This window comes from Sphaerodactylus townsendi, linkage group LG05 (assembly GCF_021028975.2).
Source record: "Sphaerodactylus townsendi isolate TG3544 linkage group LG05, MPM_Stown_v2.3, whole genome shotgun sequence".
Taxonomy (NCBI): domain Eukaryota; kingdom Metazoa; phylum Chordata; class Lepidosauria; order Squamata; family Sphaerodactylidae; genus Sphaerodactylus; species Sphaerodactylus townsendi.
In genome coordinates this window covers 112269780-112288647 of record NC_059429.1, presented here as the reverse complement: position 1 = coordinate 112288647, position 18868 = coordinate 112269780, and the positions used below count along the sequence as shown (strand labels likewise).

Sequence of the window (18868 nt, the reverse complement as noted above, 5' to 3'; positions counted from 1 at the left end):
GGAAAAATGCTTGAGCATTCTCATTTTTATCCGTCCACTTGTCTGGCCAATATCATTTAACCCACATTCACAAAAAAATCAGATGCACAGCTTTTTTAGTATTGCAATTGGTGAATTGCTTAATATCTCTGTGGGCGTTTTCCTTGGCAATATTGATCTCCTTGCACTCATGCACTAGTGGGCAAGCTGTGCATGTTCCACACCTGTAATGTCCTGAAATGTCCTGAGGATGACTGTTCTGCAGCTTTTCTGTCCTAATGACAACGTTTCCCAATGATCTGGTTTTGCTATATACTAGTAAAGGTGGTTGTTCACACCCTGGTAGTTCTTGTATAATCAGCCAATACCTGTAAATAATTTTCTTAATTTTTTCACTCATATGGGAGTATTCAAAAGAGCTAACTATTTTGTTGTTTCCTTCTCTTGGCCTGTTAGATAGAAGGTCTTTCTTTCTCATGCTACTATCCCATTAAAGCACAGGTGTCAAATTCGCGGCCCTCCAGATGTTATGGACTACAGTTCCTATCATCCCCTGCCAGCATCATGCAGGCAGGGGATGATGGGAACTGTAGTCCATAACATCTGGAGGGCCGCGAATTTGACACCTATGCATTAAAGGTTGTCTTGTCTTCTGGCACTATCAGCCCTCAGGCTGGCTTTTTTGATGACTGACCAGGGATCAGCCCTGCTCAAGAGCTTCACCTCAATGGTCTTCTAGTATTATTTCATATAGCTCTGAGGAGATTGCCTTCTGAACCTACTTTGTACCTGAATAGCAGCGTGGGATATAAAACAAGCACTTTCCTCTGCTTTCACTTAGGGTTGCAAATTCTGGATTAGGAATTCCTGGTGATTTAGAGGTGATGCTTGGGGGAAGGGAGCTCAGCAGCATTGTGATGCCACAGAGTCTGTCCCCCAAAGCTGCCCTTACATAGGTGTCAAACTCGCGGCCTTCCAGATGTTATGGACTACAGTTCCCATCATCTCCTGCCAGCATCATGCTGTAGTCCATAACATCTGGAGGGCCGTGAGTTTGACACCTGTGCACTAGGAAATGGTGTGATCTGGAGATTGGTTGTTATTCCAGGAGAAGTCCACACCCAAAGTTGGTAACCCTACTTTCACTTAGGTTAAAAATAGGGTTGCTAGTTCTTGGATGGTGCAAATTTGGCAAAGACCAGACCAGTGGCATAGACACTTTGGGTGCCATTGCAGACATCCACTGACTAAGGCCGGGCATTCTTCTGTGCCCAGAGATGGCTGTGACTTCATAATAATCATAATGCACAACCCATCCAAAGTTAAGCACTTGGCAGGATTTCAACCATATAGCTAAGCATTGTCTCTCCCATTAGTCTGGATTTATTTAAATCAATGAGTTAAGCAGCTTTGCCTAACCAGCTGGATTGTTGTGATCAAGGTTTAAAACAAATCAACAGATCCTTATCAGTAAAAGCTAGAAACCTAAAATCTCTTATGCTTTCTAATTCAAGAAGTCTCAAGAAAGATTAAGGGGGGTGTTACAGGAAGGTCTAATGTGGGTAGAGGAAGATGTTTGGGAAGCACTAAAGAACCAGGTAATGTGGGGAGAGGAAGATGTTTGGGAAGCATGAGGACCAGGTACATATTTTAGTAAATTATCATGTATTTTTAGGCATATTTGAAGAGCCCGGTCAGTTGTTTCATTGTGTCATCATCCTTCTTCTAGCAATAAACTGGGTAACACCCTGTGAAGATTCCCAAGCTCCCGGCCCCCAGTAATCCTTTCTGACCCTAGGAAAGTTTTTTTCCCCAGGGCTGGGGAACTTGCATGGCCAACTGGGTTGAGAGGCTGCAGAAGGAAAGAACAAAATGACCAGACAGGAAGAAGCAGGAAGGGCAATTTTGTCCCCAGATCTCACTCCACTGCATAGCTATTAGTCCAGATGAATCCTGCAAGCCCAGTTATGAATTTCTCTGGGGCCAGAGAGGACGCTGGGGGAATGGAACATATGAAAGATTCATGATTATCAGTAACTTCTGCTGACAGATTATTGGATCCAACTAAAGGCAGAGACCTTTGTATACCCGAGGAACTCCCCAAATGTGGAGAAAGATATGACTTTGGAAATTAACCAAACAAAAAGGAAAAACATTTTAAAATGGTCTGATGAGGGCCAAAAAAGGGGGGAATAGACAGCAGTCCCGTATAAACCTCTGAGAGAGAGTCAGAAGGGGGGGGCTGTGGGGGCTGGATTTCCAAGTTATCCTTGTCCCACAATTCTTTGCAGGCTCTCAGCTTTCCTTATTGAATGGCCAAGCCTAGCATACTCATTAACATGTTAATACCTAGTTATGCCAGGATTTTCAGGGTTGCAGCGTAGTCCTTCCTGCAGCCAGAGCTCCCTGAAGAATTCCTGTTGTTTTGGATGGTACAAAAGTGTTGAAATGAAAGGTGATAGTTATTGAGAGCCCTGAGCACTTTTAAGAATGTTTCTAAAGATTATTGAAGTGTGTGAAAGAAAGAGTTTGGACATCTATGTGTCTGCTATTATAGATTTCTACAAAGAAAATACAAAAGAAGTGCAAAGTTATTTCAGTGCCCCAGGGATAAAAAACTTCCTCCTCCTTTCCTAGGTGCCCCTTCCTAGTGAAATTTATAGCAGCAGAAGCTGCCTGATGATCTAGTCCAGTCACTGGGTTGGATCTAGTGCAAATTTTCCATTCCTGCTAGAACCATTGCCCAAACAAAAACATAAGAAAAAGAGTGGAGTAATTTCTTTATGTCAAACTTATTGTATCTCCATGTGCATATTTGCTTGCACAGGAAACTGTGTGACTAATTTCCGAGCACTATTGAGCAGAGGGAGGAAAGCTCAAGGCGTTACACAAGATCTCCTGTAAGCAGAATTGCACTAAATCCACTTTTGTATTCAAACCATTGACTTGTAAAGGAGAACCAGCTATTAGCATTAAGACAGGAATAACCACCTTTTTCTTTCCTGTGACATGTATACATTCATCCTCTTTCTCTTCAGAAATTGTATGTTCTCAGCCTTTCATCGCAATCCTTGCTGATGAATTGGAAGAAGCTGTCACAGAGGGGCCTACTCACAAGACAATGTGTATAGGATCGCAACCTTGGACTCTTGGCCCTTCGGGGGAGGGCGGTTTATAAATATAATAAATAATAATAATAATAATAATAATAATAATAATAATAATAATAATAATAATAATAATAATAATATGCTTTAGTGAAATCCTTGGCAAAGTAGCGCTAGAGGGGGTTATTCCAAATTATCTGTTTGTAAAGAAACCACGAGGCCCTCATGATCTCAGATGCATATCGGTTTGGCAGTTTTTGACTAATAATCAGGGTATATAGGTTGTTGATTAATAATTAGGTTATAAATTTATTAGAAAACATTACCTCATTTAACTGTGATTCTGTAATTATTCCAGGTGTTTTCAGCACACAACACAATGTATTTTCAGTACACAACACAAAGCTTGAGATACTACTTCACGTTTACCACAAAAAACCTTTAACCTGTGATAAAGTTGATTTGCTGAGAGTGGATTTCTACTAATTTTTGTCCTATCAACTAATCTAGGTAGGCTGCACTCAGACACAATTTATAAGGTGTTTTATAAACCATGATTTGATCAAATCCTGATTCTTTGTGTTATATGAATACAGGCACTTCCAACAAGCCAGGGTTTGATAAAGGATGGTGCCAAACCAGGATTTCAAATAAGGGTTTGTAACTAGTTTGTAAAACAGAATTGTAATAATAGTGAGTTGTTGTGGTCAAATTCACAAACCACAGTTCAGCTTTAATCATAAAGGCCCTTTTCTGGAATTAAGCCTTGTAGAATAATATGCCCTGTTTCCCCAAATATAAGACATCCCCTGAAAATAAGACGTAGTAGAGGTTTTGTTGAAGTGCGAAATATAAGGCATCCCCCGAAAGTAAGACGTAGCAAAGTTTTTGTTTGGAAACATTCATGATGAACAGAACACAGAAAAATAAGACATCCCCTGAAAATAAGACATAGTGCATCTTTGGGAGCAAAAATTAATATAAGACACTGTCTTATTTTCAGGGAAATATGGTAGGACTTACTTCTGAGTACATCTATTTTGAGTTCTTGGATTTGTGACTTGTGTATGTTTATATTTATTCACAAACCATAGGTTAAACAAATCACATTTTTATTACAATGTCTGAATGCAGCCAAAAGCTTTTATTCAGGCTGAACGTTGAAAATTACATTAGTAGCCCTGTTAGGTCTCAAACCTTAAGCCAATAAATGGACTCTGTATCAATAGCATTTATTGAGAAGCGTCAGAGCACCCAAGCTTCATAAAGCCAGTTCTGACAAAACTGGCTTTTGCCACTCCCTTTATCCCCTGCAAGTCCCCCTTCCTGAATTCCCAAGAATTAGTAAAAAACAGCCCCTAGACCTGAGGCGTCTCATGGTCGCCGCCAGATAGTAAGAGAAAGCCACCTGACTTCCTACCCCCATGAGATAATGGATATGACTCCATTTCTCATGGGATCAGGGTATCAGGGGAAAGCCTAGTTACGTGCAAAGCGTGTGAAGCCATAAATCAAAGAACAAGGAAAGAATGCCCCAGATAGCAGTGGTAACATATAGCAGGCTGGTTATATAGATCTCTTAGCAGCATTTGATTTGTATCATTAAGTAGTTACAATGAGGTAGGAATTCATCTCGATCACCTAGATACAGTCCTCCTGACAAACTCCCCCCCCCCTCCTCAAAACTCTCCTGCGTTTCACTTGCACAAAAATCCATTCTTTGAAACATCCTGGGTTTTGGGGAGGGATGGGGGTTGGCTTCTTAAAAAACATTTTATTCAGAACTAAGAAGGTCCACAAGAATGGAAAGTTAATTCTCCACGAAAAAGAAGAAATGAAAGAGATTAATGATCTGGGTGTAACTCTGAAACTCCGTCTTGGAATTGAGCAGGAAGGGAGTTCCCTCATTTCAGCCAAATGTTTCATGTTTCTGCTTTTTTCCCCCTCCTCTGAGCTATGAGGAAGTAAGTCCCAGGTGGGAAAACCACAATGAAATCATCAGTATGCCACTAAAGTATGAAATGGAAATTCACTGTTGGGAATATTTAGAAAAGGGACTGAAAAATTAAAAACAAATGTCTGAAGATCATAGCATTAGTTTTTGGTAATAGGCTTGTGTTTGTGTGGGAGGGGTTTTTTCAGAACTTGAAGCACTTTTTATATGTTGTCTTAATAATTTTTACAATACCTCTGTAAGGTACATCTGTATTATTATCCTAAAAGTGGGTGTGGTGGGAGGTTGACCCTGAGTCATGCAAACTTTTTGAAAAAGAACCTAGGGAGCATGGAACTGAATGGCCCAGTTCCCTTTTGGAACACTGAATATAATTATAGTCACATCCTGACTTTATTGTGGTGTTTGTTTACCCATCACTGTTAGTAGCAGCCAGTGATGTGCACTAGACTGAAATGAAAGGAGATAATCAGCAAGAAGTTTGTTAGCATCACCTGCAGCAGAGGCTGCCCCAGAGGTTTATGTACAGTGAACCTGTTTGCACAGAAGTGAAAAATGTTTGTGCACTTTTGAAAAGTGAAGAGTATTGAATTGCAGATGTGAATAGGGATCAGGTTTTGATGAAGGAGATTAAGAGCTGTTTGCTGGATAGGAGGGAGCTGAATTTATGAAAGAGACCAGTTGGAAGGGCAAGTGTGCTTTACTGGGATATGCCTCAGTGCTGTTGCCATGGGAAGGAGAAAGCCCCTCACATTGGACGACCTTTCGGTCTGAAGGGGTCAAAGGCCCTTGGCATCTTCTTAAAAGGTTGTTACCATGACATCAATTCAGGAAGTTTGAGCTGTATAAATTTCACATCGCTTCCATAAAGCATTCTAAGCTTTTACTGCCACCTACAGACTCTGTCGGTAAAGCATTAGAAATAAATGTGATAACAACGCATCCCTATGTGGGGAAAAAATAAAATAAACATGAAGCGCTATAGTTACAACTTAAAAAAAGAATGGTTCTTGGTGCACTGGGACTGAGAGAGGCTTGCTTAAGAAAATACTTTTATCTATATGAAGTCCAGAACTTTAGCAGACATTATTATTGCTGTTATTGCTATTATATATTAATGTCTCAGAAGCTGTAGCTTCTGGGGCTGATCCTGCAGGCCATATGATTCCAAAATGTGTATTATTCCAGATCGGAAGAGATATCACCTGAGCCAGCGATGGCCAGGGTGGGCACCCGGAGGGCTTTTCACCAGGTAAGAGGAGAAAGGGAAAGAAGGCAGCCTGCAAGATTTTCAATTCTCTTTGCTGCTCATATATCACTTGTAATAAAAAAGAGGATTGTTCTCAAATTTTGATTAAAAAATCAGGAAAAACACATTATCATGCTTTTAAGGCTACCGATCATTTTAACTTCAGATGAGAGGCCCTACACATACTTGGCCCTGACTTGGATGTAGGCTACCCAACCTAATCATTCTCATACGCTCAGTAGGGTTATTTGGATAAGACACCACCACCAAGGAAGCCCGGGGCGCTATGGAGTGGCAGACAAAGGCAAACCATCTCTGAATGTCTCTTGCTTTGAAAACCCGATGGGGTCACCATAAGCTGGCTAGGATTTGACAGAAGCTTCTACCGCAACACCTGTTTTAGGATATTTGAAGCCACTTTGCCATTGATGCTGACTTTATTACAAAGCTGAGTACATTAATTGGGAGCTGATTTTTTGCAGAATAATGTTTTTGTTGCTTCTGGAAGCACGTGGTTGCCTGAAGAACAGACATGCTCCTCATGGTGGCTACAGAGATATGCCAATCCTGAGCTCACCTATTTTGTATCCAACACAGTGTTCTTTTTACATATTTGCTGCTTTAACACCAATGAAAGGCAAGCTGTTTCTTCCTTCTTTCCCCAGAATACAAAGCAAGCTACATTCAGAGTCGCTCGATTCGCTCTGTGTCTGTTGAACTGGATGGAGAGGTCTATAATTTGGATTTGGAAGATGGCTACCAGCCTGTTTTGCCCCGTAATATCACAAGTAAATACAAAAAGCTCAAGGGTGCCGAAGGAGATGATGAAGATGACGATAAAGACATGGGAGAATACAGTGGTACTGGTGGAATTTTAGAGAATATGGTTCCTAACTTAATCAAAGTGACTCACAGGTAAGGATTCATGGGGTTTGTTTAAAAGGATTATAATAATTATTATTATTAGTGTTGGCTCTAGTTAATACTTGGATAGAAGACTGTCAAGGAAATCTAAGGTTGCTGCTCAGAGGCAGGCAATGGCAAACTGAGGCAGGCAATGGCAAACCACCTCTGAACGTCTCTTGCCTTGAAAATCCTGCAGGGTTACCAGTTGGCTGCAAACTGATGGCACTGTCCATTGTCACCATTATTTGTATAGCAATTTCTGGTACTTCACTGAGTGATATACCCCCAAAGGTACTGCCTGAAAGAGCTTATGATCTAAATATGGGCCCTTTTGGGGAGGGCGGCCTATAAATATAATTAATAAATAAATAGTATGAAAGAGAAAAAATATTCAAAACTACGGACCACCGTGTGGATTTGAACCTATAATCCTAATGAATTAGCACAATGAACAGAAACATTAGGTAAGTGAGCCCCATGTTCCCAGCCAACCTGTGTGGGTCATATGCACCTGTGGCCTTTGCAGCCTTGTAGCTATCATAAAGCATATGAGATCTGCACAGTCTACAGGATGATCAAGCCCAGGACACCTTTATGATGAAGCAACAAGGTTGCTATCATTTCCAGGGACATTTTGCCTCATTTTTCTTAACCTTCAGGGTTGACACATCAGCCATGTAAAGTTGAACTGACGTATCAAAATGCAAAAATGGCGCTGTGCATAGTCATGGCCATTCAAAGATGAATCCAACGACCCTCCCATCCATTTTCAGATGGGTGCAGAAGTAACACAAAATACTAAGTATCTCCCTTGACAACTCAGATGTTGAAATAAAACCTGCTGAGAGTGATCGTTCTACATTTCAGTTCAGTGTCTCAGTTCTTAGCACCTGTTTTGAAAACAGAGGAGGGAATGCAAAAGGAGACGAAGATCCCTTGACTGTACTAATAAACATATCCCATGGCTCTTGCACCCAATTTTATGCCCATAGCATGATCACACCCAAGGCGAAAGACCCTGTTGCCCAACCTTAATTACGCTACTGCTCGAAGAATCCTCATAAGCATCTTAATGTAATAAGTTATTGAGATCATTTTGGTGGATTGCCCTGCTGGCTAGCTCAAAGACCACTTCTCTCTCTCTTTTCCTGTGCAGATGCTTCATTCTGGAGAATGATACTGTTCAGTGCGACACAGATCTGTACAAGTCGCTGCAAGCATGGAAGGATCATAAACTTCATATAGACCATGAGGTTAGTGATTCAAAGAGCACTTTCAAAACATGCAGAATAATGCACTTTCAATCCATCTTTCACAGTTGTTTGCAAGTGGATTTTGCTATTTTGCACAGTAAAATCCATCTGCAAAGTGCATTGAATGTGAATTGAAAGTGCATTATTCTGCACATGCGAAAATGCCCTGATAGCTACATGCCAACTGGCACCCATGGCGAACACTCTTTTAATTTTATCCTAAATGCTGGAGCAACAAGATTCTGTTTGAATTAGTTGTTTAAGACTTTGAACAGTTCCGCTCCGCCAAGATGTTAGTGACCTCATTTTGTGAGAAAGAAGACTTAACCTCATAGCCTCAGGGAAACTTCTACTTCTAAACTGTGGGCTATCTCCTTTTCTTCTCAAATGTGGTTATTTTAATTATATATTTCCATCCTACTTTCCTCTTCAGTGAATATTCCAAATCATCTTATAACGCGGTTCTCCCTTCCTCCATCTTATTCTCACAACAACTTTGTGAGGTTGGCTAGGCTGAGAAAGAAAGAGAGCAACTGCTGCAAGGCAAACGTCCCTGGTGAGAGAGGGATTCTAACTTTGGTCTTCCAGATGCTAATTTGGCATTCTGTCTACTGCAGCAAGCAGGCTGTCTTGCTAGGTGAAGAGAGGAAGCATTAAATAGCCTGCTGTCACCTTTTGAAATTGGCATTTCTGAGAGATAATCAGCAAAACATCACTAATGTTTTGAAAGAGACAATGCTCTACCCACCCACCCCCAGTTTCCATACTGGGAGAAAACAATGTGCTCGGTCTGACAGTTGCCTATCAGCTTTCCACTTGCCCCTTCCCATAGCAGTTCTTTCTAGCCCAGGAAAGTTATTTCCCGGAACCATAGAACCTCTGTGAATTTAGTGGCCATGTCGGCTGCTGATCCTCAGTGGAGTGAAATTGCTGCTCTTGCTTCTGTCTGCAGAATTACGCAGAAGAGAGTAGAAGGGACAATTTCACCGCTCCCTCATGGCAGTCCATCAACCTATGTGGCTGTGAATCTACACAGGTCCCACGTGACCCAGGAGTTCAACTTCCCTGGGGTCAGGAGAGACTGTTGGGGAGGTGGAAATGTGGGGAAGAGCTATGATTTGTGTATGTGTGTGTGCAAACCGATTGTTGGATCCAAGTCAGCCCCCCCCTCTCCCCGCACTGCCCAGTTAGGGGTCTCTGAGTTTTTCCAAGTGATATTATTAAACTTTAGATGCTGTAGTTCAAACTTGGACTATAAAGTCTGAAAAGAGAAGACACACACACACACACACACAACAATTTCAGCAGCAACAACATAAGTTAAAGACAAGTGGCAAATGAAAAGAGAAAGAAGCACAGCCCCATTCACTCTGTGTTCTAACTTCCTTTTAGATTGAAACTCTGCAAAATAAAATTAAAAATCTGAGGGAAGTGAGAGGTCATCTGAAGAAGAAGAGACCAGAGGAGTGTGACTGCAACAAAATAAGGTATTCCTTTCCACTCGCGTTGGAAAAGCAAGACTTAATGCACTGATACAGTTGTTCAGAGACTCATAGCCAGAATTCAGCCACTGCTCCCTCCATGTTCTTTCATCACAGCTGTGGTCCTTTCCATTGGTCATCTGAACTCATTAAAGTCTTGGGACAAATCTTTATACAGCTGGTGTAGAGCTAGGCCTGTGATTGGACTGTTCTCTTTCATTTAGCAGATAGGTCAGTGGTTCTCAACCTGGGGGTCAGGACTCCTTTGGGGGTCGAACAACCCTTTCACAGGGGTCGCCTAAGACGCTCTGCATCAATGTTCTCCATCTGCAAAATAGATAAATGTTAGGGTTGGGGGTCACCACAACATGAGGAACTGTATTAAAAGGTCACGGCATTAGGAAGGTTGAGAACCACTGAGATAGGTGCTCAGAAGGTTCACAGTGCTATCTGTGGTAGAGTCTCTTTCTTTGGAGGTTTTTAGAGAGAGGCTGGATGGCCATCTGTCAGGAGTGCTTTAATTATGTATTCCTGCATTTAAGGGGTTGGACTTGATGGTCCTTGGGGTCTCTTCCAACTCTATGATTCTATGATTCTTCTAGTCTAAGGGCACAGTTAGAAGTGATGGTGAATGCAGGTTGGATCCAGGACAACACCACCATTCTAGTACCTAGCGGGGGAGGTTTTAAAAAGCTGTGAAGATCCAATTCCTGATTGAACCTGCAGCATGGCATGCCCAAACACTCTGCCCCCCCCCACACACACACACATTTTTTCGAGTGCTGAAACAGTGGGGGGGGGGCATTTCAGCACTTGAAAAGGCATGACTGACAGAAGTGCCAGTATTACCGCCACGCTGCCGGCCTCATCAAGATTGAGCCCGTACGGTTTTTTAAAATCTCCCGTTAGATACCAAAATGGCAGCGATGGTGGACTTTGTCATGTCTAGTTGTAGCCTAAGTCCATTGATTTCAGTGGGCTTAGAGTGAAGTAATTTAGAATAGGACTGCACTGCATGTGTTCCTTCATACAACAACAAAAGCCATCAATACATAAATCTTATCACATGAGTGGTTATGCTGGAAACGTTCTTGACATCTACCTGTTTGTGAGTTGCAGGGATCCTTCTGAAATGATGCAGCTTTTGTTTTATCACCTCATCTATTGTATATGAAAATTAGTCACAACGTCAGTTCTCGCTGCATGAATTCTCCTTGTTGTAATGCTTGTTGAAGTTTTCCTCTTGTTGCATAGACACAAAAGCCAGCAATTTCAGAGAATGGTCATTGTCGATTTAGTCAGAGCTCTTAGGCACAACATTTTATGCAGACAATCTTAAGGGGAAAGGGAAGCATAGGCATTGTGAGGGGGACCAGAGGGGGCAGGCGCTCCAGACACCACTCCCATTAGTCACCTGGGGGGAGTGTTCGGCTGCCCACCCCTCCCCCCACTCCAGGAGCAAGGAGCTGGAGGAGCTTTGCAGTTCCTGCTGCATCCTCCTCCTCCTCCTCCTGTGCCCCCCATCAGTCTTCCCCTCAGTACCCCTCCTGTCTCTGCCATGTTGCCCCAGCCCAGCTTCCACAGACTTTCCTCACTGATAAAGGGCTGCAGAGGCCATGCTGGGGGCAGAGTTTGGGCAGGGGAATCCCCAGGCTGAGGATTCCCTTGCCCAGACACTGGCACACCTCACTTCAGCACCTCGTCACTCTGGCACCCCACTGCAGAGGCCACACTGGGGCAGCAAGTCTGGGCAGGGGAATCCTCAGGCTCCTGAGGATTCCTCCGCCTGGAATCTGCTGCCCCAGTGTGGCCTCTGCAGTGCGAAAGGGTCGTGGAGGCTGCACTGGGGTCGTGGAGGGTTGCTTGGACTAGCCCTGGGCCCATGGATTCAGCTGCTCTGCTCCAGTGCAGCTTTCACAGCCATTCCTCACTGAGGAAGGGCTAGGGAGGCCACACTGGGGCGGCAGTCTGGCCAAGCCTTTCTCTCTTTCTCCCTTTCTCTCTTCCCCCGCTTTTTCCCTCTCGCTCTTTCATTCTCATTTTCTTTCATTCATTCATTCCTTTCCTTTCTCTCTTTATTTCTTTCTTCTATTTAACACAGTAGGGTGGTTTGGCCCAGACTCCCGTGCCTCACTGTGGAGACCAGGCTGGGGCAATGAAGGGTGGGGGGGCACAATTTCAGTGCCTGCCCCAGGTAATCATTTTCTGTAGCTATACCCCTAAGGGGGATAACCTTTTGCAGGGAAGAAAAGAACAACATTTTTTTTAGCTGGCCAGCTGGTTTTGTGATTTCCTTTTCCCTCTTGCTGTTTTAAATTCAGTTATTTTTAATTGTATTTCTATGTTTATTGTGTATTTCAATATTAGTTGTGAGTTTTATAATTGGCTCAGCTTTGGATAAACAAAAAAGAATTGATAAAAGTAGCAAAGGAATGATCTTTTTGAATTAATTGTACATGGTGGACTTTTTACAGCTTCCATTCAAAACACAAAGGCAAACTGAGGCACAAGGGGACCAACCTTCATCCTTTCCGGTAAGTACAAATAAGTATCCTCAGAGAAGTAATAATGGCACAATTCAATGGCACAGTAATGGCACAAATCAAATACGTGGAAAAACCTATCTTATAGACCTTCATTAGCTTACAAATATAGTTACACAATTACTAATTATACTTAAATATTTAATATTGTAACACACTTACTAACTATACTTAACTATATCATATTGTAACTTAAAGTAACTTTAAGCTGCTTAGTATCCTGACGCAGTCCTCAATGTCTATGCCACAGGAAAGCCTTGCAAGAGAAGGACAAGTTGTGGCTCCTCCGAGAACAGAGACGAAAGAAAAAGCTGCGCAAGCTTCTGAAGAGGATCAAAAACAATGACACGTGCAGCATGCCGGGCCTGACTTGTTTCACCCACGACAACCAGCATTGGCAGACCGCCCCCTTGTGGACCTGTAAGGACCTCCATGCTTTTAAACTTAACTCTGTAGGATGCAATCTATTGCAGTGGTGGCGAACCTTTGGCACTCCAGATGTTATGGACTACAATTCCCATCAATTGGCCATGCTGGCAGAGGCTGATGGGAATTGTAGTCCATATCATCTGGAGTGCCAAAGGTTCGCCACCACGGATCTATTGCATGGCCTTCCAGACCATGTGTGTTTATACACATCAAGCTGCTGGAAGCGGTCAGTGTCTTTGCAGTTAAATCAAGAACATAAGAACATAAGAACTAGCCTGCTGGATCAGACCAGAGTCCATCTAGTCCAGCACTCTGCTACTCGCAGTGGCCGACCAGGTGACTTGGGAGCTCACGTGCAGGATGTGAAAGCAATGGCCTTCTGCTGCTGCTGCTCCTGAGCACCTGGTTGAATAGCTGTGACTGCTTCATTTCTTAGGGATAGCCCTGGAATACTGATCTGCAGTTTCATGGACAATCTGTGCCTTCTGACTTAACACGTGGGCTCCAGGTGCTACAAACACGTCACTGCATGAATGAGTTTTTTGTTTTTTGCAAGTAACAACTAGAGAGCCAGCGTGGTGTAGTAGTCAGGAGCAGTGGACTCTTAATCTGTACACCTGGGTTTGATTCCCCACTCTTCACATGAGCAGTGAACTCTAATCTGGAGAGCCAGGTTTGATCCCCCATTCTTCCACATACCTCTCGAGGTGTCTTGTTATGAGGAAAGAAAGGGAAGGCAATTGTCAATTCCTAAAGATAGAGAAGAAGCAAGGTATAAAGATCAGCTCTTCTCCTCCTCCTCCCCCCCATCCACGCAAAGGAATCTGCGGCCTGGCTTGAATTTAACAGGGAAAGCTAATGGAGTTCAGTTAATGTGTCCCTTGTGTCCCATAGCTCAAAGGTGATTGCTTTGGGTTAAGCAGCAAATTTATTTTTAATATTTATGAATAATCCTATCCTTTTGGCTAACATCTACTTTTATTTTGCAGTGGGTCCATTCTGTGCTTGCACTAGCGCAAACAACAACACATACTGGTGCATGAGGACAATCAATGAGACTCACAACTTCCTGTTCTGTGAATTTGCTACTGGCTTCCTTGAATACTTTGACCTCAACACTGACCCTTATCAGGTATTTGCAAAAGGTGTCTCAAACGATGGAGGAAATGTAAAATTCTTTTCTATATACAGCCAATAGAAACTAAGTTAATATTCTGTTTTAATATATTTGCTTTGTAAAGACATAGGACGTAGCAGTCAACTTGAAACAGGACTTCATGCAGCTGTATTAGTTACTAGTATTAGAGTTATTAGTATTAGAGTTACTAGCTAGAATAATACTTGGTATTAGAGTTAGGCCACAAGATTTGCAGGGAGGTGCCGGGGGTAATGTCACTTTCTTCATGCCCTTCTAGGGGTTGTCCCAGTCCAGTAATAATGTTGGCTGTAGGTAATCCCATTAGCCATTAAGCAAATGAACAATTGCAGAAGACTGCAGTGTAGCTCTGAACACAACATAGTTTTTGGCTGGGGGATGAAGATTAAGGACTGGTCCTTGCACTATTTTTGAAGTGTGTGGTATGTTTTGAACATTATTGCAGCAATAAATGCAACATTGGTTTTGATGAGATGCCTGGTATGCCTGAACAGTGTTACTTTAAAGGTAATGTCTTTATTTTCAGCTAATTAATGCGGTGAACACACTTGACAGGGACGTGCTCAACCAATTGCACGTGCAGCTCATGGAACTAAGAAGTTGCAAAGGGTACAAGCAGTGCAATCCAAGGACTCGGAACATGGAACTGGGTAAGGGTCTCCTGCCTTTGTCTCTCGAAAGACTTGCTCATGATATTACTATTTTATAGGGGGTTTTTTTAGTTCACCATTAATTACATGAAGTAGAAAATCTGATGAGGAGTATGTCACGACAGCTATCGGTGTAGTGGTTAAAGTGTTGAACTGGAACCTGAGGCAGCCGGATTTACATTTCCACTCTGCCATGGAAGCTCACTGAGTTAACTAGTCACATTCTGACCTACCTCACAGGGTTGTTGTGAGGACAAAATGGAGGATAGCTTTGGGGCCCACCGGGGAGAGAAGTGGGATATGGAGGAGGTAATTAAGCATTGTAAGCAGGTGCTCTTACAGCAATCTTCTTATAAACTAGTGGTGAAAAATCATGACAAATGTGGATCACACAGAAATTCCCTGTGTTCCTGGGCAACTGAGAAGCACTTGCAGGGTTACAGTTTCCCACATTATCTGCCTTCTAAAGTGGGTAGAATGAAATGAAGAAAGAGAGACAGGACCAACTATATAGAAGAAGATAGGATTACAGTCTTTAGGGAACGAGCCAGTAATGAAGCTACTAGAAGACAGGCTGCAGTACAGGAAGAAATAATGGCCTTGTTTAGTAATCCTAGTAGACAGTTGGCCTGAGTGAGGGACAGGACAGTAGCTAAATGTTTAAAGTTAACTGCTCTGCCCCTTTACTTCTGTCCCAAATACCACACTTAACAGATACAGTAGATGATGTAAGAAAACCAAACAACTGTAGATGAAAACCAAAGAGCAGCAGTGGCGTAGGAGGTTAAGAGCTTGTGTATCTAATCTGGAGGAACCGGGTTTGATTCCCAGCTCTGCCGCCTGAGCTGTGGAGGCTTATCTGGGGAATTCAGATTAGCCTGTGCACTCCCACACACGCCAGCTGGGTGACCTTGGGCTCGTTACGGCTTCTCGGAGCTCCCTCAGCCCCACCTACCTCACAGGGTGTTTGTTGTGAGGGGGGAAGGGCAAGGAGATTGTCAGCCCCTTTGAGTCTCCTACAGAAGAGAAAGGGGGGATATAAATCCAAACTCTTCTTCTTCTTCTTCTTCTTCCTTTACGCCGTCTTCATATAAGGGGACAACTGACCTCTTTGCCTTCCTTCCAGTGGCTACCAGCCTTACCCAAAATTCCCTGGTGTCTCCACAAAGGCCCATGTGGGGATCGCTACCCCTATAAACTAAAGAACAGCACAGACTAGCATTGAGAAGTTCCGGGTGATGACCCATTCCTCTAGCCTCTTCTTTTTTTAAACTTCTCTTTGGACCAACATTCCTGCAAACCAAAATGTTGCTTCTTCTCGCGCCATTTCACATATGAATTGTTCCTCTGTCTGCTTTGGCAGCATATTGAGGTTTTTCTCATCCTGGTTATTTAGCTCTATGATTGCTGAGAAGATATAATAGGTTTTATTTTTTTTTCTTCATGTTATTCTTATTGTTAATACTCTTCATGAAACCCAATTAAAAAAAAAAGAGGACAGGTTGCTTGCATGTAACTATTGTTCTTCCAAGTGGCCATCTGTTCATTCCGAGAAGGTAAGATAAAGAAGAGAAGAAGAAGAGTTGGATTTATATCCCCCCTTTCTCTCCTGTAATGAGACTCAAAGGGGTTTACAAACTCCTATCCCTTCCCCCCTCACAACAAACACCCTGTGAGGTAGGTGGGGCTGAGAGAGCTCCGAAGAACTGTGACTAGCCCAAGGTCACCCAGCTGGCATGTGTGGGAGTGCACAGGCTAATCTGAATTCCCCAGATAAGCCTCCACAGCTCAAGCAGCAGAGTTGAGAATCAAACCTGGTTCCTCCAGATTAAAGTACACCTGCTCTTAACCACTGTGCCATTGCTGCTCCTCTGTATGACCTATGCATAGAAAACTGTATGACCTATACATAGAAAAACAAGTAATGAACTTTAGCCTGTTTTAAAAAGTGACCAAGTACTAGGTCTCAGCAAACATCCAAGGTGCAACTCCTCCCCTTGGGGCATATGTAGTCCCAGCTGCTTTTTAAGGGGGATGATCTTTATGTCTAAAAGCCAGCTCTACAAGGCTCCAGATCAGGTGATATTCAAAATTTTGCTTCATGTCTTTTAATTCTGCTTATCAGTGAGAAGCAACTTACAGCACTCAACATGCATACAATTCCGCTTATTATTGCAACCTGAGAGCCAGCGTGGTGTAGCGGTTAAGAGAAGGTGGATTCTAATCTGGAGAACTGGGTTTGATTCCCCACTCCTCCACCTGAGTGGCAGAGGCTTATCTGGTGAACCAGATATTTCTGCACTCCTAAATTCCTTCTGGGTGACCTTGAACTAGTCAGTTCTTCAGAACTCTCTCAGCCCCACCTCCCTTAGAAGGTGTCTGTTGTGGGAAGAGGAAGGGAAAGAAGTTTGTAGGCAACCTTGAGTCTCCTTACAGGAAAGAAAGGTGGGGGTATAAATCCAAACTCTTCTTCTCAGTAACACCTAGCATGCTTTGCTCGCCAAACCTTTTACATTGGAGGCTGTCACTAGGATCCACATATTTACAAACTTTACTAAGTCACCTTTACCATTCCATGATGTGCCTTGCTGTGCTATACACTTTCCCTATGTCCTGTAGCTACTGCTTGATTAACAAGTCATCCATTTTCTCCTCTTTAGGCCTTAAAGATGGAAGCTACGAGCAATACAGGTACTTCTTAAAGTAAAGCTTTTTTTCCCATACGTTGTCACATCAAGCACTGGGAGGAAACGGACAGCACTTCTCTTGGCGTGGGGCTGGAGTCAGGCTTAACCCATGAAAAGCGGATTTGTTATTTCGAAGGGCTGTGGGCTCTGTATTGATAGACATTCTTTTAGAACCCAGTTTTCCATCTTGCGCGTGTCCTGATGTGTCTCCTGGCAATTCTTAACTTTTTTTCTCCTTTTATGGCTTAAAAATTAGGCAATTTCAGCGACGGAAGTGGCCAGAAATGAAGAGACCTTCATCTTCCAAGTCGCTGTGAGTTGGGAGTACCAGTCAGCCTTTAACTCTTTCTTCCCTTCCTTTCTTTTTGCATGAAGTATACAATTCACTTTAGTCTGTTCTCACTCTTACAATACCTACCTCATAGGAAACCATGCATGAGAAAGATGGCTCTGTGATTAATCATTCTCTAGTTAAAGTTAAAAATAAGACTGCAATCATGAATGAGTCTAAACCTTGGCATAGGACTGAATGGGTGAAAGAATACATTGATGTATTGGATGTCTGATAAAAGAGAGAATCTCTCACTTCTGATTTGATAGCCATGTGGTTGTGGTAAGTTTTCTGGGCTGTGAGGCCGCAGTCTGGTAGATCTTGTACCTAATGTTTCGCCTGCATGTGTGGCTGGCATCTTCAGAGGTGTATCACAGAGAGAAGTCTGTTATACACTGTGTCCAGTGAGAAGGGAATGTTTTACTCAGGTATAAATTGCCATGTCCCCGGGTGGGGAACCAATCAGTAAGTGTTTGGGTGGAACTTGCTGTGCAAAGGTGTGGTTGATAATATAGTATTGCAGGTGGGGTTTTTCAGTCCAGGGAGTGATTCACATTTTCATTCCCTGCAGCAGCAGCAGTATTGGTGAATGCAAATCCTGTGTTTGGGTGGAGTCTATTGTCCATGAACTTAGCATGCCCTTAGGGTTTGCTTTTGGTATTTTTAAGTACTGGTAGCCAAGCTTTGTTAATTCTCAGAGTCTCTTCTTTCCTGTTGAAGTTGTCTTGGTGTTTGTGAATTTCAATGGCCTCCCTGTGCAATCTGACATTGTAACCTTGTGAATTGTCCAGAATTGTCAGTGTTTTCAAACAGACTTCTCTCTGTGATACACCTCTGAAGGTGCCAGCCACAGATGCAGGCGAAACGTTAAGAACAAGATCTACCAGACCACGGCCACACAGCCTGGAAAACCCACAACAACCAGTTGAATCCGGCCGTGAAAACCATTGACAATACATTGATAGCCTTGTGTTCAAGGGTAGATTAGTCGCAGGAGTAAAACAGGGACTACAGCTACCTAGTATAGAACCTGGGTCTTTCCTAGGTCATTGCAGTTAAGCAGACTTGTGGAAGATTGGGCTGATTTCAAAGCTAAACAGTGAAAATGCTTTATACAGAGTCAAACCACGGGGCTCATTATCC

The 18868-nt window shown here is 42.9% G+C and overlaps 1 protein-coding gene across 1 annotated transcript in view; it reads left to right on the top strand.

Moving 5' to 3' along the window:
- The window catches only part of SULF2 (sulfatase 2), a 158646-nt gene that overhangs the window by 138692 nt on the left and 1086 nt on the right, over window positions 1-18868 (top strand). The window contains exons 12-20 of the mRNA XM_048496285.1: window positions 6955-7204; window positions 8352-8448; window positions 9841-9935; window positions 12404-12463; window positions 12723-12892; window positions 13891-14033; window positions 14584-14707; window positions 17368-17398; window positions 17651-17707. Coding sequence (XP_048352242.1) covers window positions 6955-7204; window positions 8352-8448; window positions 9841-9935; window positions 12404-12463; window positions 12723-12892; window positions 13891-14033; window positions 14584-14707; window positions 17368-17398; window positions 17651-17707 — 1027 coding nt within the window. The remainder of the gene's footprint in view (window positions 1-6954; window positions 7205-8351; window positions 8449-9840; window positions 9936-12403; window positions 12464-12722; window positions 12893-13890; window positions 14034-14583; window positions 14708-17367; window positions 17399-17650; window positions 17708-18868) is intronic.